Source organism: Myotis yumanensis, unplaced genomic scaffold (genome assembly GCF_028538775.1).
Source record: "Myotis yumanensis isolate MYYU_CA2020_CCGP unplaced genomic scaffold, mMyoYum1.0.hap1 SCAF_10, whole genome shotgun sequence".
NCBI classification, from domain to species: domain Eukaryota; kingdom Metazoa; phylum Chordata; class Mammalia; order Chiroptera; family Vespertilionidae; genus Myotis; species Myotis yumanensis.
This window is the reverse complement of record NW_027223761.1, coordinates 1935543-1955235: the sequence shown is the minus strand read 5'-3', so window position 1 is coordinate 1955235 and position 19693 is coordinate 1935543. Positions and strand designations below refer to the sequence as shown.

Below are 19693 nucleotides of genomic sequence, written 5' to 3'. Positions count from 1 at the left end.
TCATCATTGATGTTTCTCTCTCCCCCTCCCTTCCTCTTTGACTTCAATAAAAAAATATATTTTTTAAAATTAAAATGGTTTTAAAAAGAAAAGACATTTTCTCTGCTCTTCAAGCCGAGGAGCCCAGCCTCGTTATGGCCAAGGCTGCGGTTCTCATTGTGGGTTCCTCGGAGCCCTGCCGTTGGCCCTGCTTTGTCCCCAGTCTGGGGGCGAAGAGGCTGCCACCTTAGGCTGGGCTGGGTGAGTGCGCAGGTGGGAGGGGCACCTTCCCTGGATGAGCTGAGTGAGATGCCCCGGACCCCGCACCCTGGACCAGCCCACTGGCCGGCGGGGAAGGGACCGCATTGCCTTCTCCCAAATCTCAGACCCGGATACTGAGGTCCTGGGGCCGCCAGCCCCACCTGCGTCCTGGAGGCCTGGGCCGCCCCTGTCCTCAGCGAGCAGTGACGCGCCCTGGGCACCCGCTGGGCAGGGACAGGAGCATGTTTCTGTGTTAGTCCCCAGCCGGGTTTGTGGACGCTGTCTCCATGGTGATGGTCAGCAGGGAGCAGGGGCCTGTGGGGGTCCGCGTGCGAGTGATGCCCACTGGTCCGAGTGGCCCAGCCGCAGGGGCCCCGGCACCGGCGCCCGCTCTCACCCTCTCCAGCCGAGCAGTAGGCGGAGGCCTGAGGACAGGGTCCCGGCCCTGCACTCGGCCAGCCCGGCACCTGCGTTCCTGCCCAAACCCAGGAAACCCCTCCCCACCCTCCGCTCGGAATCTGCGAAGTGACTCACGGAAGCGAGGCAGACCCAGCTGCAGGCGAGTCCTCGCGCGGCCTGGGGTGTGGTGGCGGGTACGACGTTGTGGGGAAACATTTACTCACTCAGATTTCCACGGAGAACAGTCGTCCCGCCCCCCCGCGATCGCTCTGCGCGCTCGCTCCGCCTGCTCGCTCGCCTGGTGATCAGGCTGAGGACAGCCTCGCGGTCTCCGCTTAAGGACCCCCCAGAGCCTCGGCCACGAAGCACCATTTCCAAAGGCGCCTCTGTTTGCGCTTTCTCAGCGCTGAGAGCCCGTGGCCTGGCGCCCGCCTCCAGCCTCCAGCCTCCAGCCGGGTTGGTTCCCTCCCTTTTGACTGCAGTTTGGGTTTCGAAGACTTTTCCTCGAATGAGCCCTCCCTGGGGGTAGAGACCTCCAGGCCGCCCCCTCGGACATCCGTCCGCGTCCTCGGGAGCACGTAGGGCGGGAGAGAGGCGTGTCCCAGCGCCGAGCAGGTTGCAGGGGCTCCTGCTGCTCGTGCTGGAGCTCGAACCCGGAGCCGCCAGGACCTGGAGCCGCCCAGACTCGACCCGACCTCTGGTGACCCGACCGCGGGTGACCCGACCACGGGTGACCTGACCGCGGGTGACCCGACCGCGGGTGACCCGACCGCGGGTGACCCAACTGTGGGTGGCCTGGCCCGGTATGTGAAGGGTGTGGGCGGGGCCAGGGCTGTGTGGACTCGGGTGCCGTGCTGTGCGCCGCCGTGGAAAACTCACACTAAAAGATAAATTTAAAAAAAGAAAGTGATGACAAATGACAGAAATGAAGGAGAGCTGCTGCCCCCCGGCTGCTGGGAACGGAGAAGCGAGGAGGACCTCGCATGGAAGGCGGATTCAGCCCCAGCCCAGACCGAGCCCTCGCCCCCTCCGGCTGCAGAGGCTCCCACCAGCCCTTAATTCAGTGCCCGGAATCGTCCCCCAATCCCCCTACACCCCCCAAGACCCCAGCCTCCCTGCCTCCACCAGGGACGCACATCGGGCAGAAGGTCCTGCGGGGGGGGGGGATCCCCCTAGCCGGGACCCACGGCGCCGAGACACAGCCCCTCCCCGTGGCGGCGGCTCCGTGGGGTCGTGCGTCCAACACAGACTGGGGGCCGTCCAGTCCCGAGAGGGGGCCCTGACACCGCGGAGCCGGAGCCGGAGGAGCAGCCGCGTGTCCCGTGGCGGGAAGCGGCGAGTGGACACGGTGGCAGCGCCGCGGGTGTCGCCGCGCCCCTACTAACGGCAGGTGAATCACGTTCCGCTCCCGCGGGTGCGTGTAGCTGCTCCGGCTCCTCGGTGTCCTTCACCCGCACCGATTTAGCCCAGTGACTGATGCATCGCCATGGAAACCGGCGCTAAGGCAAAACCCCAGCAAACTGTCGCTGGTGCAGTGGGAAGGATGCGGCTCCGCTGCGGAGCTCACAACTTGTGCGGAAAACCCGAATCTTCCGCCCGCCCCACGCGAGGTCTCCCGGAGTCCACACCGTGAGCCTCCCTGCGGCCTGCACGCCGGCCCCGCCCTCCTCTGCGGTCCAGGCCCCGGGAGGGGGTGGGGGGCGGCCGCTTGGCTGCTCGCAGATGGGCCGGCAGGCGAGGCTGAGGCCGGCCCTGTGGCCCCGCGGCCGCCGTCTCCGCGGGGACCCAGGGGAGCCGGGCAGCCGGCCCCAGTGAGATGGTCACGCCCGGCTGGAGAGGATGGCCGAGCAGTCCCGGCTCAGGAAGAAAGTTCACTTCCGAGGTACGTGCCCCTCCCCCGCGCGGCCGCGGGCCGCCTTTGTTCCCAGCGCCGTGGGGACCTGCTCGCAGGGCTGGGTCCTGCAGGCGGGGCGGGCGCTTGGCGTGTGTAGAATCGCCGGCTCTGGGCTGGTCCTGCTTCACCGGAAAGGCTGTCGTTTGCAGGGCTCCGTGCCGCCGCCGAGGTGGCCAGTCATTCCGCGTCTCGGTGACCTGAGCGCGCCATCAGGTGGCCGTGTGTCTGTCCGGGTGGCCGTGTGTCTGTCCGGTGGCTGTGTGTCTGTCCGGGTGGCTGTGTGTCTGTCTAGTGGCTGTGTGTCTGTCTGGGTGTTGTGTGTCTGTCCGGGTGGCTGTGTGTCTGTCCGGGTGGCTGTGTGTCTGTCCGGTGGCTGTGTGTCTGTCCGGGTGTTGTGTGTCTGTCCGGGTGGCTGTGTGTCTGTCTGGGTGGCTGTGTGTCTGTCCGGTGGCTGTGTGTCTGTCCGGGTGGCTGTGTGTCTGTCCGGTGGCTGTGTGTCTGTCCGGGTGGCTGTGTGTCTGTCCGGGTGCTGTGTGTCTGTCCGCACCACAGGAGCAGGGCAGGGTGCTCCGGCTGTGTGCTCCCAGGTGGTGACCGCTGAGCAGGAAAGTGCCGCATGCATTTTCGGTTCGAGCTGCTTCATCCCCGTCTGTAGCAGGTCCTGAGCAGCCTTCCCTGCCTCAGGGAAGCGGGAGGGCAGGAGGCGGCAGCTGGATGGCTGGGGGCGGGGGGGGGGGGGGGGGCTAGACCATCTGGTTGGAGAGGCCCCTTGAGGAGCCCCCCCCCCGGGTGTTGCCATGAGGTGCAGGGGGACATTGAGCCATGAAGTGAGGTGACTCCAGGACCCGGTGGCATCTTTGGGGTGGGGGGGGCCTGACCTCCTGCAGGGGCAGCTGGGAGGGGTGCAGGGAGGGAGGGAGGGCAAGATCATTGCCAGGGAGGGTCCTTCTGGGACCTGTTCAGGCCCGTGGGACCCAGCCAGTCCCCCGGGAGGCCCGGCCCTGTGCTGGGTGTTGGCCCAGGACGTGAGTGCTGGGCCCCCGGCCGCGCAGCCTCGCTGCGTCTCCCACGCCATCGGGGCATGTCCTCAACAAGTCCCTCTCCCAGTCCCACCTCCTAAGCCTGGGCTGCCAGGTCCTTAAAAAACACTGTGAACAACAAGGACGCTCCCTCCGCCCGGCCGAGGTCAGGGCCAGGAGGGTCTTTTCGGGATCCTGCCCCTCCCCCGCACGGTCTCTCAGCCCCGAGCTCTGGGCCCGGAGGCGAGCCTGGCTCCCCGGCCACTGGGGGTCCCCTCTGGATGGAGAGGGGAGAGGCCTTCCCGGGAAACGGGCCTCCAAGGTCTGGACGGCCTCCCAGCTCCGCAGCACGTGCGACCCGGCTGGGACTCCTCGGTCACTAACCCCGGGCAGCGGGCAGAAGGGCTCCCACTGGGCGGCTGGGCTGGCGTTTCTGACAAAAGGCCTCCTGCTCACGAGTAGGAACAGCTCCCTGACCCAGCGGCTCTGCTCACATGCAACCACGTGGGGCGGGGGGGGGGGGTGGGGGGGGAGGGGGGGAGACGACACCAGGGCATTGCCCACACACCCGGGTGTGGAGCCTCCCAGCTCGCTGCCCCAAGCAGCAAGTCAGGGTGGGGGTGGGAACGGGGCTGGGGACCCCACTGTCAGGGAGGGAGGAGCAGACGGGGCTGGGGACCCTCACCATTGGAGAGACGGGGGGCAAACAGGGCTGGGGACCCCCACCCCGAGCACTGGGTGCAGGGGGAGTGCCCGCTGGGAGATGGGAGAGGCAGCAGAGCGGGTGTGAGCGCCGAGGGCCAGCCCCCTGGTCCCAGGCGGGGTCCTTCCCCCTGCGGCCGGCCAGCCCCGCTGGTCCCCGTCCCCTGAGAATTTTCGATGTCTCGGCGTAAGAGCATCGTCTGCAGGGAACCACCCGTCTCTGACATGTGTCCCTTAAAGGGGCCGTGGGGTGGGGCCGCCAGGTGCACGGATGACCCTGAGCTGGGGCCGGAGTCCCAGCCCCAGGAGGCCACTGTTTTCTCCTGGGCGGGGCCACGTGGTCCTCCCTCGCCTGGGAATGAATGGTTTCCCAGCAGGCCTTGCCCCTGCGCTGTCCTGCACCAGTGCCCTCTCTGGACCTGGTGCCAGAGCAGTGGCCCCGAGATGCCCCCTCCTAGCCCTGGGGGCCTGTGAAGATGTTCGGATGCAGGGCCGAGGGCCGGTGAGGTCGCCGTAGAGGCAACGTCACCTATTAACTCACTGGCTATAAGCGGGAGTCATCGCCCGTCCCGCGTGGCTCAGTGGTTGAGTGTGAACCTCGGAAGCAGGAGGTCAGGGTTTGATGCCCGGTCAGGGCACATGCCCAGGTTTGGGGCTTGACCGCCACTAGGGGGCGTGCAGGAGGCAGCCGATCAATGATTCTCTCATCGATGTTTCTAACTCGCTCCCTCTCCCTGAAATCGATACCAATATGTTTAAAAAGATGGAGAGTGACCCTGGGTGAGCGGGAAGGCCCCGGGTGGCCCAGAGGCCCTGCAGTGGGAGAGGGAGGCAGAGTCAGCACCAGGGATGGGACCGGACTCGACCGTGCGGCCGGCTTTGCGGAGCCGGGCAGGGGCTGCGAGGGCTGGACAAGTCCAGGGTGGGACTCTCCCCCGGGGCCCGGCCGCCCCAGCCTGCCCTCCCCACCTGGTGGCCCGGGGAGACCCGATGAGATCTCCAAGGCGCAGAACTGCGAGATCGTAGACGTCCGTGCGTTAGGCCACTCGGTTCGGGTGATCCGTTACAGGAGCCGCGGGAAACAAGACACCTCCGCCCTGAGGTCGGCGCCCGGGAAGCCCGTCCGTCCGTGCCATCTAAGAGCAGGGCCCTGCGCTGGCTGGTGGCTCATTGGTTAGAGCAGTGGTTCTCAACCTGTGGGTCGCGACCCCTTTGGGGGTCGAACAGCCCTTTCACAGGGTTGCCTAAGACCATCGGAAAACACATATGTAATTACATATTGTTTTTGTGATTCATCACTATGCTTTAATTATGTTCAATTTGTAACAATGAAATTGGGGGTCACCACAACACGAGGAACTGTATTAAAGGGTCATGGCATTAGGAAGGTTGAGAACCACTGGGTTAGAGCGTCAGCTGGGAATCAAACCCAAAGAGTCTCGGGTTCGATTCCTGGCCCCGGTTGGGGCGTGTGTGGGAGGCAACTGGACGATGTGTCTCTCTCTCTCTCCCTCCCTCCCTCTCTTCCACTCTCTCTAGAAATCAATGGGGGAAAAAAAATCTTAGGGTGAGGATTAATAAAAAAGGAAGAAAAAAGAGCAGGGTCCTGGTTCTCCCCTCCCCTCCCCTCCCCTCCCCCCCCCCACCCGTGAGGCCAGCACCCAGATGGCGCCGATCGCCCACCCGCAGTGGATGTGGCGGATAAACGAGGGGCCCCAGCCGAGGTGATCCCAGTGTGAGAGGCGTCACGGCCCCCGTCACACTCTGTGCCCCTGGCCTTCCCCTCCTGGCCCTGGTCGGTGCCCCTGTGGCAGTGGACGGTGGCTGCAGGGTGGAGTGGCCCGGGATGCCATGCAGGCTCCCCCCACGGCCCTGTCCAAGCGTCTCCCATGCCAGTTGGCCCCGTCCTGCCGACTGGGGTGGAGGTGATAGCGAGCCCCGGGCCCTGCCAGCCCCCACCCCCCCCCCGCCCCGGGCCCTGCCACCCAGCCCCGCGGACCCATGCCCGGCGGCCTGTCTGTGCGCACCCCCCCCCCCCCCACAGCTTCTCCCCGAGTTCCGCCTGCTCCTCCTCTTTGCAAGGAGCCGTCCGCATCCTTGGTTTTAAAAAAGACGAGTTATTTCTGTCCGCATCTCCATCGCCGGTTCTTTCCTCCCTGCGGTTCTCGTTCTGCATTTGGTGCGCTCGTGGCGGGGGGGCTTGGGGGGGGGGTCCGGATGAGGCCTGTGTTTTAAACCCACCAGATCGCAGAGCCTGCGGGGAACCTGCCCCCCCCCCCCCCGACACCCTGCCAGGTGTCCGCCGTGACCTCTGCCTCTTTGGGGTTAGGAGTCGGGAGAGGCAAGGGAGCCCTGGCCGGTTGCTCAGTGGTTGGACCGCCGCCTGCAGGCTGAAGGGCCTTAGGTTCCATTCCCGGTCAAGGGCACGAACCTCAGATCTCAGTTGCAGGTTCGATCCCTGGCCCCAGTCGGGGCGAGTGCAGGAGGCAACCAACCCCTGTGTCTCTCTCACATCCGTGTTTCTCTCTCTCCCTCCTCCGTCCCTCCACTCTCTCTAAAAATCAATGGAAAGAAGATCCTCACATGAGGAGGCCCCAGAGGCTGTGACGGCCCGGCCAGCAGTGTGAGTGGGGGACCCCCTTTCCCCAGAGGCCGTGCGCCGGGCCTTCAGGCTGATGAGCCCTGAAAGCTCAGCTCCGAGTGTGGCCAGAAAACGCCGCAGTGAGAGCCCTAGCAGCTCCGCTCCTGCGTCTCCTGCCACACGGGAAAGGATGTGACAGGTCGGGTGACAGGCTTCAGACGGCAGCATTGAAACCGCCCTTGTCGCAGGGCTGCTCGGGGAGGGAGCAGCAGGGGGCGGGAGGTCCCCGGGGCCTCGGATCCTCGCCTGTCACTGTTTCCGGGACTCCACCTTACAACAATGGGAGGTGCAGCCCGGCCGCCGTGGCTCAGTAGTTGAGCGTTGACCTATGAACCAGGAGGTCACGGTTCGATTCCCGGTCAGGGCACTTGCCCAGATTTCGGGTTCAGTCTCCTGTCTGGGTGTGAATGGGAGGCAGCAGATGGATGTTTCTCTCTCACATCGATGTCTCTCTCTCTCTCCCACCCCCATCCTTCCCTCTCCCACCCTCTCTCTCTAAAATCAATGGAAAAGTTCCCTTGGGTGAGGATCAGCAACGATGTTTTTGGTATAATCCTGAAGTCTGGGTTAACTGGCATAGCCTAGAAGCACTCCTCTTTCAGAAACGGTTTTTGTCTAGTACACATACATATGCACACACGCACACGCACACACACACACGTCACTGCACACACGCACACACACGTCACTGCACACCCCTCACTCCTGGAACCTGGGACCTCTGACCTCAGCAGGGACCCACCAATCAGCTCTCAGCGCCCAGCGGTTCCCTAGACAACCAGCACAGAGCTGCCCCTTGGGGCTTAAGCAACAAAAGCAATTAAGAGCAATAATGACGTTTAACAGCCAGTCCCCAGGGCCCCTCCGAGGCTTCCTGAGCGACTCTGCTTAAACCCACACAGAGGTTCCAATCCCACTTATCCCTCCAGGGCCTGGCACATACGCGGCTCCACTCGGATGACGGATGTCGATGTCGTAGGCCTGGCCTGGCCCACGGGCTCCCTCCTCACAGTGACGTGGCTGCTGGGCCCTCAGCCCAGCCCCTGGACGGCCAGCATCCTCAGGCCCCGCCCTCTCCCCAGCCCTGTCCCCTCCAAGTCTCCTTCCAATCCCTGCCTTTGGGGCACGGGGTGGCTTTGATAAAGGACTAGAATTGAGCATGTGCGCGCGCTGCAGGATGCAAGCCAGCGGGGGGAGGAGGACCCGGAACATCGGCTGCTTTGGTCCAGGTGCCCAGCCTGGGGAGGTGCGTGCGGCTCGGCTGGCCCGGCGCCCGGCCTGGCGAGGGCCCCTGTGCTGAGCCCACGGGAGGGTGTGTGCTGTGTTTCATGTGCTAATGGTACAGTGGGTCGTGGAGAGCAGGTCAGCGAGCATTTACACTGGACGCCAGGGCTGATGAGGAGGAGCAAGGCCAGCCTCCCGCCCCCCTCCCCAGCACCACAGGGAGCCTGGAGACTCGGACCCTCTCCAGGGGTCAGGTTGTGGGTCCAGGGCTTCTGAGCCTGGGCCAGGGAGCCGCCTGCTGGCTGAGGTGCTCATCCCGGCCCTGCCGTTACGGTGTGACATTGCCTGGGCCTCACCGTCACCATCCATAGAATGGGTCCAGTTGTCCCGCCGCCACCGCGGGGCTGGATGAGCCCACATGCTGCACGTCAGGGCCCGGGGGACGTGCTCAGGAAACGTCGTGAGGACGGAGGCTGGGATGATCGGAGTGGCCGCTCCGTGGGGTTGAAGGGCGGCGTGAAATGGAGCAGGAATCAGAGGGGCTGCCCCTGGGGGACGCGGCTGAACCTGAAGACCCACATGTGCCGTCTTCCCGGGGGGCCCTAATGTAACCAGACAACCCAGGGGTCTGGCTGCCTGTCACTCCTCAAGCCAATTCAGCAGAGACAGGGTTGAATCCTATATGAGCGTTTATTCCGATCCTGCCGGCAGCAGGGGGAGCAGCAGGTCACCCACAGAAATCTCTCTGCACCCCCATAAGCCAGCTGCTTATATTGGCAGAAGGACAGAGGTTACGTGGGGAAGGAGACAAAGGCTGTGCCGCATGGGCAGCTGACAGGCCTGGAGATTTGCAAAGCTGTGGGCGTGCCGAGGCTGGGGGTCTTCACAGGGCTGGGGCTCAGGCTTCTGCACGAGGCGGCTAATGCTCCCATGATCGCAGGCAGCTCCCGGTGGGGAGGAGGGGCTGCCCTTCCAGGTGAGAGCCCAGGTCCCGTGTGTAACTCACCGCCAGGTGAGGACGGGCCTCCTCTAATCGGAACAAAGCAGTCACCGTTAACAGAGCGGATGGACCTGCCTTACAATTCTGGCTGGTTCCCAACGTTCCGTTTCTGCCCCGCCACTAAGGGCACGTGAGTGGGTGCGGGAGAGGCGCCTGGAGCAGGGCCTGGACGCAGGAAGCACCCGATGCGTCAGTGGTGACAGTGACGGTGATGATGTCACTGCCCGGGAATCCCGAGTTTCATAGCGTCTGAGCCGCCAGGGAGCGATGCGGACAAGCGTGGTGAGGCAGGCGGCAGCCCAGTCACGGGCCCCTGGCCGCACACCTGCTGGGCAGTGTTGGCTGTCGAACCACCACGTTCCTAAAGCACGTGCGGCATGAGGCCACGGAGGCTGGATTCCCGCTCACGTCAGCAGCGCAGAGCACAGAGGCCGGCAGCTCCCAGGGATCCGAGCGGGTTCCACGTCCTCCAGGGCCTGGTGTCCGGGCTTTGGGCTTTGAGCTGGGAGAAGCCTAGAGGGTAGAGCAGGCACACTGGCTTCCGTGGAAACCAAGCTTAGAAGGGACCCCCCCCCCCCCATAGAACATGCTCACATCCCATTGGTGGGAAATGGTCACATGGCCGTGTGGGTACAAGGGGTGCTGGGAAATGTAGTCCTAGGTGGGACCCCTGCTCCACCCCAAGCCCCAAAGGCAACTCCACGCTGGGTGGAAAGGGAACTGGTGTTTGTGCTGACTTCACTGCATTGAGGACACCAGGCAGTAGGGCGGCCACAGGGGTTTCAGGGTTCAGGAGGATATTGTCTGGGAGGGTTTATGACGGAGGGGAAATAGCTAAACAGCTCATCACAAGCCGCCGTATTTCTTGTATCTGTCGACATGGGTGCCCCGCCCCCCTCGTCCCCCCTCCCCCGCAGCCCTGAGCTATCTATTAAATCTAATTACCTCGTTCATATCATTTCCCGTGAAATTTACGCCTGAATCCGCTGAGCAAGGGAAGCAAGCAGGGAGCTTAATTAGGAACGTTAATCATGGCTGTTTGGTGTGTGTGTGTGTGTGTGTTCAGGAGAAAGCAACGACAATCAGGAAAATAACAATAATCATTTTTCCCCAAAGGCAGTCATCCGCGGCTCCCAGAGTGGCCGTCGGCACAGCGCAGAGCACCGCGCTGGTGGCTCTGCGTGCCGCGGGGCAGCCGCCCTCCAGCCGGCGCCGGACAGTCCTGTGCGCTGCTGGGCGCTCCCTCCAGGCGCCCCCTCGAGCTGAGGACCCTGGGACTCTGCCCTGTTTGGGAACAGAGCTCCTGAGCCTTGTGCCTTGGGGTTCATATGCGTCCCCCGAATTTTGCCAAGTGGGACCCCAGAGTGAGGCCTCATCCTTCTGGGAGAGCGGGTCTCAGGCGTCGTAGGTCAGACGGATGCGAGGCCCGGCCCGCCTGGTGTGGTCCCCGCGTCTGGGACCCGTGACGTTGCTAAGCGATGTTTCTCTTCCCCGTGCAGACACGCGTGCCGACCGCGGCAAGAAGCTTTTCCGGCACTACACGGTGGGCTCCTACGACAGCTTCGACGCCTGCAGGTGAGACGCGCTCCCCGACCGGCCCTGGGCCAGCGCGCACGTGCCGCCAGCGCCCGCACCACCTTGCATGGCGCCCTCGGGCCCCTGGGCTGGCTTCCCGCGTGTCCCCCGTGCCCTGTGGACGTGGGGCAGGATGATGGAAGCCGCCGTAGAAGCTGCCCGAGAGGTGGTCTCCGTGCGCCTATGCTTTGGGGTCTGGCGGGAGTGCCCCTGTGGGGGGCCCAGGGGCGTGTCCCCAGGAGGAGGCCAGCCTGGCCTTGTTCGGGGGAGGCAGTGCAGGTGTGACCGAGGGCGGCGCTTGGCACAGCGGACCCTGGACATGTGGTCACAGCCACACTCCGCTTCCATGCTGGCAGGGAGGGTGCCTGAGAGTCAGGGAGCGCAGGAGAGCTGTTGCCATGGTTACTTGGAGGGCTGTCCAGCTGGGAGTGGGGTTTCGGGACAAAGGGGCCTCTGACAGCTGCAGGGTCCGGGCAGCAGCTCGTCCGTGGGCTGTGGCTTCTGCAAAGCCGTCCCCGACCAGAGAGCAGCGAGCGGCGAGCAGCCTGCAGGCCGCCTGGTGTGCACACGTGTGAGGGCCGGTGTGTGCACGTGCTCAGCCTTTGAAAGGGGCGGCTCCCCATTTGGGCTGCGTCCCCCGCAGAGAGGGGTTGAAGGGCCGGACTTGACCCCGGGACAGGCTGGTCGTGTGCCTGACAGCAGGCGCGGAATGAATGAGGGCGCACACGGCAGTGCGGCCGACAGGAGGCGTGTGGACCCTCGGGACCTGTTGGGGGACAGGACAGAGCTGCCTGGTGAGGTGGTGAGCTCCCCACCGTGGGAGGGAATCAAGCAGGGTGGGCGTTCTCTGGCCGGGAGGTCACAGGAGGTTGGACCAGGTGACCTCCAAGGTCCTGCCAGCCCCGTGTCCCGGGCACAGGCCAGCGCCTCTGTTCTCCGTGCGCCCTGACCGCCTGCTCGGTGCCAGGACCTGGGCCTCAGAGAAGAGGGTCACCTGGCCAGGCCCAGCCAGCTGGTCGGTGGGAAAAGCTTGGGCCTTGGCACATCTTAGGGGTCAGCCCTGCCCGCCGTGGGGAGGGAGTCGACCACCGTGGGCCTCGCGGGACGAGCTGGGACAGTGGACGAGGCAGAGTGAGGACTGCACGGTGGTCGCTGTCCGGCCGCTGCCAGTCGCTTCGCATTGCTCCCAGCACCACTGCCGGCGACCCTCCCCGCGACTTTCCATCGTGTCATCTAACAAGTGGAAGGAGGGCCCCGAGGCAGGACCCACCCTCGGCCACACGCGTGTCTGAGCCCAGGTGTGACCCTGGCCCGGACAGAATACTGAGCCCAGAACTGACCTGACCTGGATGGTGAACTTGGCAGAGGCAATGGAGGAGGGCAGTGAGGTGGCTGGTGGACCCCACATGCTGTGGTCACCCGGGAGACTGGTGTGTGCGGCTCTGGGCAGGTGCTGGGGGACGGGCTGACATGGCCACCCCGAGGGAGCGGGCAGTGAGCAGCTGAGGGACACTGGCTGCATTTCAGGGCAACCAGCGCAGGTCCTTAGCCAGAGCAGAATCCACGCGGACGCGCCGATGAGCCGCAGCGGCCTGGGTGCTGCTTATCCCCCATGGGGTGGGGGGGCTGCCGTCTGGGCCGCAGTGACCCCTGAAATGCAGATGTAACTAAAGGAAATGGGGAGCTGGACTCGGAGAGAGTTTCCGAATCAGCCGGGAGGCCTCTCCGCTCCCACCCGTTTGTCAGGGACGCCCCCCCGCCCCCAGAGTCCCCTCCACCACCCAGCGTGCCCGGACGCAGGGTCTGGAGCTGTGCGCACACGGCCCAGGTCGGGGGGCAGAGAACCGGGGCCGTGTCCACACCGAGCCTCACAGATGCCTCGTGTCTTCTTGTAAAACACGACTCCACATGGGGAGTGGGTCTCATGATCCCACTTCTCTTAGATCCCAGCCTCCTTAGCATAGGGCACCGGAGGGTCTCCCTGGGACAGGCAGGGGCCTCGAGGTCTCACTCTGGACTGAACAGACTCCACCCACCCAACACCTACCCACTCATCCACCCACCCACCCACCCAACACCTACCCATCCACCCACCCACCCACCCAACACCTACCCATCCACCCACCCACCCATCCATCCACCCATCACCTACCCACTCATCCATTCATCCACCCATCTGTCCATCCACTCATCTACCTACCCATCCATCCACCCATCCATCCGTCCATCCATCATCCACCCAATCATGAATTTATTCATCCACCTATCCCTTTATTTACCCATCCATCTCTCTGTGTGCTTACCCACCCATCCATTCATCCATCCATCCATCTATCCATCCATCCACCCATCCATCCATCCATCCACCCATCCATCCATTCACCCACCCATCCACCCATCCATCCATCCACCCATCCATCCATCCACCCATCCATCCATCCATCCACCCATCCATCCGTCATCCACCCAATCATGAATTTATTCATCCACCTATCCCTTTATTTACCCATCCATCTCTCTGTGTGCTTACCCACCCATCCATTCATCCATCCATCCATCTATCCATCCACCCACCCATCCATCCACCCATCCACCCATCCATCCATTCACCCACCCATCCACCCATCCATCCACCCACCCATCCATCCATCCATCCATCCACCCACCCATCCACCCACCCATCCATCATCCACCCATCCGCGCATGCATTCATCCGTCCATCCCTCCCAGGGCCGGGGCTCCGTCTTCATCCAATGAGTCTCTGCTGGGAATCCCGTGGACGCCCTCACCTCAGATGAGGCCGCCGCCTGTGGAACTCCTCAGCTCGTGCAGGTGTGGGTGGGGCCTTCTGCAGCCTCCCCCGCTCTGAGCAGGGAACGGGGGGAGGCAAGGCCTTGGGGGAGCCTTTTGCCCAGTGCTGTCCGCACTTGGGCGTCGGTGGGCGGGGGGAGAGGGCCCTGAGGAGCCAAGAACTGGGGGGCAGCCCCCTCCCGGGGTCACCACTCAGCTCCTACTCCAGCCAGGGCCCTGGGGGCAGCGCCCAGCACGTGGCAGCGTGGCCGTTCCCGGGGGTGGTTGCAGGGGCACCGTCAGGGACATGGCTTTGTCCCTCCAAGCGGGAGAATATAGAGGAAGGAGCGGTTACTTCCGCTGCGGTACCTGTCTGCTCGCTGGGCCCCCCGCCATGCGCTCCTCCACCCCCTCCGCGTCTCCGGGCCGCGCCTGGGCTGTGATGAGTCAGCCATGATCGGCAAGGCTTCCTGGGAACACCCCCAGCCTGCACGACAAGCCCGGATCCTCGCCGTCTCACCGGGGGAGGGGGGGTAACTTGTATGGGGTGGTGGGTCCGGTAATGCCCCCCCCCCCGACACCCCTGCTCAAGTCCCTGGGACCTGCAAAGGTGCCCCTCGGACCCCGGAGTTAAGGACACAGATGGGATCGGTGAGGGGGTCATTGACCTCCTCGTGGGAAGGGGGTCCTGGGGTGTCGGAGGGGCCCCAGGCGATCGCTGGACAAGGGGGACGTGACAATTGAGCTGAAGTTGGAGGATGGAGGAGGGGGCCGCGAACCAAGGAATGTGGGGGCTCCAGGAGCTGGGGAAGGCCAGGCACAGGCTGCCCCTGGACCCCCCGGGGGCGGCCCTGGGCCCCGGACCTGCAGAGCTGAGAGAGAGTAAGGGACAGTTTAGACGCGGGTCAGCCGCATCTGTCCTACCCGCGATGGAGCGAGGCCGCTGGGCAGATGGAGAGACAGGCCGCCCAGGACCCAGGCTCCTCTTCCTCGCCGCGCCAGCTGTCCCCCTGCTGAGGGGCCCCGGTTGTCTCCGGAGGCTGCAGGATAGGAGACGAGGTCAGGGCTCCTGTGCCCGCGGGGAGCAACCACCACGCACCATGGCTGAGTCACGGAGGCCCTGCGGGAGGGGTAGCATTTCCTGCCGAGAGAACGGAGGCTCGGCTGGGGCACAGCACACAGCCAGGCTGGGCCACGGTGCTGGCCACGGGCGATGCTGGGAGCAAGGCGCTCCTGACCAGCTCGATGACAGGCAGTACCCACCCCTTCCCTTAGGCAGGTGCGCGCCTTCTCACGCTCCCCAGCCGGGAGCTGGTCACGCCAGGGCCACGCCAGGCCCACACTGTCCCAGGGGCCTCGGGAGACCCGTAGAACTCAGGCCGCGGCCTCTGGGTCTCTGCAGGCCCCTCCCGCTGTGAGACGGCAATTCTGTGCCCGGGACCCCAAGGGGCCCACTCTGCCCCAGACCAGAGGCCTCCGTGGTTCCTGCAGACAGAGCTGGGGCCCGGCCCTGCCCGCCTCCAGGCACAGTGGCCTGGTGCACTCGCCATGGGAGGCGCGGTCCCTACAGAGGGTGCTGAGGGCGGCCCGGGAGCTCTGTGGCCTCCCTCCCTCCCTCCGCTGTGGCGAGGACAGGCCTGGCCCGAGCTCCGGGAGGGGCAGCCTCTCTGCTGCACCTGCTGTGTGACCCTGGCCCAGTCACTGGGCCTCTCTGCGCCCCCACTTCCTGTCTGTGGAGCTGGGGAGGGAGCAGTGCCTCCTGCCCAGGCAGCTGGGAGGGAGAACAGGGAGTGGGGGCCCCATGCAGCCTGCGGGGTGTGAGCGTGGACCGTGTGGCCGGGGTGCTGTTTGCGTTCTCTGTGCTCACACTCGTGCATCCACCGTCCCCGTCAGTGACTGTTCTGCTCTTCCCCGCGATGTGGGGGGAGGGAGGGGGAGGGAGGGCAGCGGGCGTCTCAGCCGCAATGCGAGTTGATGAACGCAGACCCTGAAGATGGGCCGGCGATGAGAGCCAGTGCGTGAGCCCGGGAGCCAGAGGCGGGCGTGCGGGCGGGCTGGAAGCCGGGGCTTATCTTGCTGAAGATAAGAGGCAGGAAGGAAGAATAAATATAGTTGTGGACGGTGACGGGCGCCGGGCACCACACAGATTGCCGTTAGAAAAATGTCTGTTTGGGGAGAACCAGAAACAAGCAAGTCATCACCGGAGCCTCGTGGAGCCGGCGGCCGCCCCGGCCCAGGGAAGGCCAGACGGGTGGCCTGGAGCGGCGGGGCTCGCGCTGGAATGAAGAAGGATGGGAAGAGGGGAGCACTGGGGCATCTGGGAGCACAGGGGCTGAGGGACAGCGAGCCGCCAGCCGGGTTCGCCCCGGGGAGTGCAGACCATGTGCAGCCTGGCGACCAGGCAGGCCACGGGGAGCGGCCAGGAGGGACACCCCAGGTGGAGACGGCGGGGCCTCTGCACGGGAAGGGACCCGGGGGGAGGGGGGGGCTGTGCCTTCCTTAGGGAGAAGCTTAGGACAGTCCAGGCAGTCCCTCCGGGAGCAGCGAGGGGGTGTCTGCCCAGCGCAGCGCAGAAGGAGCCGGGCCTCTGACCCCGTCTGTACCAACCTGAAGGTCGGAGGCGTGTGGGGCTTGGTGTGAGGAGGGGGCTCCCACGGTCGCGGGCGGCGGTCACACGGGAGGCACCAGCCCGTGTCCTGGGCAGCTTGTCGGGGAGAGAAGGCTCCCACCGTGCTGATTTCAAGAGGAGAAAGCCCGCCGCCCGCCGCCCGAGGGGCTGGCCTGCACCCCCCCCAAGTCCCATTGCCAGCAAGGGCTCCAAATCGGAGGTGCGGGAGGAGGAGAAGTGACCGGAAGGAGAAGTGACAAAAGGGAACATTTTGCAAACTGGGAACTGCAGCCTCGGGGAGTGGGGCACCTTTTATAGAGAAAGGTCCCGCCCCAGTTCCTGATTGGCCCATGTTTATGCAAATGAGGAATCCAAATCACAGAGTTCTGATTGGTCCAAATAGCACAGTCCTGATTAGTCAGAATCATGCATTCTGATTGGTTGTTATGGGGCAGCTCTGATTGGTCAGTGTGTATGCAAATGAGGATATAGCCCATTGATCAAAAGAAATACCAGGGCCCAGCCCCTAGGGCTCAGGGGTTGAGCATCACCTAGGAACCAGGCGGTCAGGGCACATGCCGGGTTGCGGGCTCATCCCCAGTGTGGGGCGCGCAGGAGGCAGCAGATCAGTGATTCTCTCTCGTCGTTGATGTCTATCTCTCTCTCCCTCTCCCTTCCTCTCTGAAATCAATAAAAACATTTTTTTTCTTAAAGAGACACCAGGAACTCCCTTGAAGGGTGACTTGGGGGGCGGGAACGCAGTAGTGCAGGCAGCCGGCAGCTTAGAGCGTGAGGCGCGCCCCTGCCAGCAACGGCCACGGGACTCTGATCAGGATCTTGGGTCCAGGTACCCAGGAGGAGCCCTTCTTGGCTGATGCTTTCCTTCCACAACAGCCACGTCTAAAGTCTGTCGTCCTTACCGCCTGGCTGTGGGTGTCTGTCCCCAGCCACGAACGTGCTGCTGTGGCCACTCCACTCTCGGTAGCCGGGTGCTGGGGGAGGCCGGGTCGTGGTTGGCAGGAAATTGGTCGTGGCCGAGACCAGGGAAACCCCTCTTACTTCGCCCTCACTTTCTGAACGGGGTTGACGTGAGGCGAGGGGTATAATCACATCTTCCTGGGAGGACGGAAGGTGGTGGAGACCTCAGGGCTGTTTCTCCAGGGCCCCGGGTCCTCACTGCCAATGCGAAGCCGTCGGATGAGTCCCGCCCGATGCAGACAGAACGCGGAGGCTGCTGGTTCACCGGGGAGTCACGATTCCTCTTGGGAACGTGCTGCTGCAGCCGACACCGCCTCCCGTGGTCCTGCCTCTGCCTCGGGTGCTGTCCGGGGTGGGGAGGCCTGGGAGCACCTGGGGACTGCCCCCCACCTGGCCGGCAGCCGGGAAGTCCCAGGACGCAGCGTCCAGCCCCAGCCAGCCTGGCTGTGCCTCGGGCTGTGTGCTCTTGGGCCAACCACTCACCCTCTCTGTGCCTCGGTCTCCTCCTCCTAAGGGGGGAGAGATGGCAGTGCCCGCCTCCTTTGGTCACCACGAGGAGTTGATTCATGGGCCGCAGGAAGCACTGAGAGCCGGGCCTGGCACGGCACGGTAATTACAGTATTTACTCTCATTGCTAATTAAGCCGGAATCCGGGGCCGCGCCGCCCGGAGCCGACCCAGCATGCACACCTAGGCGCGGTCACGGGTGGGGGAGGGGCCTTTGTCTTTCTGGGAGGATCTCCGTGCGATCCCTCTGCATCTTTCTAGGGCATCTCACTGGTGACCCCGTTTCTAAATGCGTTTTCCTTGGGTCTTTTCTGAAGCTCAGGCGTTGGGTCAGGCCGGGCACCTGAACACAATGACGCGTGACTCGCGTGGGAGGACGGAGACTTTTCTCGGCTTTTGTTACAGGGACCAATCGTGGTTCACTTTGAGGCACTGGCATAACCTATCATTTGTGCCAATTCACGTGTCTTTAGGACACTCTGAGCATGTCTTTAAACACCAGGGGCACAGGCCCTGTCTGGCCCACCGCCTGCTTCTGTAATAAAGTTTTATCGACACACAGCCACGCCCACTCATTCACGGCGTGTCCAGGCTGCCTGGGAGCCACAACCAGCAGAGCGAGCGGTTGCAGCCGGGACCGCGTGGGCCGCGGAGCCTGGAACGCGGAGCTCTGGCCCTTCACAGAGAGGGGTTGACAAGCCCTGGCCTGGGGCGCCCCGAGCCCTTTCACGGGACGGGAGGGCTCCACATGGAAGCTGTCTCCTTCCTGCTCTGAGGGGCACAGGGACCTCTTACCTAAGCATCGGCACTTGGAACAGAAGCAAGATCCTCTGTGGGGGGAGGTTGGTGGTCTAGGGGTGGGCGGGAGCGGGGGCCGGGCCTCAGAGGGAATCTTGGGGTCAGGGGCAGCCCTGCAGCTCCTTGCCCAGCCCGGCTCAGCCTCCTCTCCAAAGCTCGGCTCGGGGGCGGGGGAGGCGAGGTGTGGGGGGACAGCCATGCCCATTCAGGTTCCCAGGAGCGGAAACGGCTCCTGGCTCCCCGCTGGGGGTGACGTCCACCTCCCCGGGGACTCGGGAACTGGCCGTTCGAGACGCGCTATCTACAGCCCACACAAGCGTGGTCTGGGGCAGGTCCCAGGCCGGTCACTTTAATCACCTGCGGCCCGTCCTGCACCCCAGGGAAACGCCTGCCGTTCCACTGTCCCCCTGATTCTTTGTTTTGTTTTGTTTTAAAGAACAGTCCACTCAGGGTCAAAGGCCAAGGTTTACCAGTTGACCCTGGACAAACCCTGTCCCCACCGGCTCTGTGGACTCCGTGAAACTGACCAGCTGCAGGGCTGTAGGGGTCGCAGAGGGAGGGGCCTGGATGACCGGATTAGACAGGGCTGTGGGCACGGCGCTCCCTCCCGCAGGCGGCGGGATGGGCGGCCTTCCAACGCGCCGCAGTTTGCCCCGGACCAGCCTGGTTTTAAAACTCTGTCCCAGGAAGCCCTCTGTCCCGGCGGCCAGGACCGGGGCCACACCATCTGCGTCACAGACCGCATACTAACAAATCATAATTTCAAAAGCAGTGATTGACGAGAAATTAAAGCAGAGGTGAGAGCTGGGAGTCAGGGCACGGAGGGCATGTCTGGGCAGGAGGGAAGGCCCCTGTGGGGAAGTGACGTTGGGGACCTGAACAGCGACAGCAGCCTCGCTGGTGGAGTCCCGGGGCAGCAGTCGGGGGCGAACGCAGGCAGTGCAAAGGCACTGAGGCAGAGAGGAGACTGGCCTGTGGGAGGGAGAGAAGACAGCAGTATGGCTGGAACGTGGAGAATTAGGAGGGGTCAGATCACGAAGGGTCTTAGCCATGGTGGGGAATTTGGATTTTATATTCAATTCTGATGAGAAGCCATTGGGGTATTTTAAGCAGGATGACATATAGAGTATATTATATTTTATATTTAACACTAGAGGCCCGGTGCACAACAATTTGTGCACTCAGGGAAGGGGGCGGCGTCCCTCAGCCCGGCCTGTGCCCTCTCGCAGTCTGGGACCCCTCGGGGGATGTCCGGCTTGTTTCATTCCCACCTCCCTCCGCCGCCCACCCGGCCTGGGTTGTTTGTTCCCACCTCCCTC

The 19693-nt window shown here is 64.1% G+C and overlaps 1 protein-coding gene across 2 annotated transcripts in view; it reads left to right on the top strand.

The window, feature by feature from the left end:
- The window catches only part of SHANK2 (SH3 and multiple ankyrin repeat domains 2), a 173063-nt gene that overhangs the window by 72482 nt on the left and 80888 nt on the right, over positions 1-19693 (top strand). For both annotated transcript variants that reach the window (XM_070427138.1, XM_070427139.1), the window contains one exon: positions 10619-10694. In XM_070427138.1, the coding sequence (XP_070283239.1) occupies positions 10619-10694 (76 nt within the window). The remainder of the gene's footprint in view (positions 1-10618; positions 10695-19693) is intronic.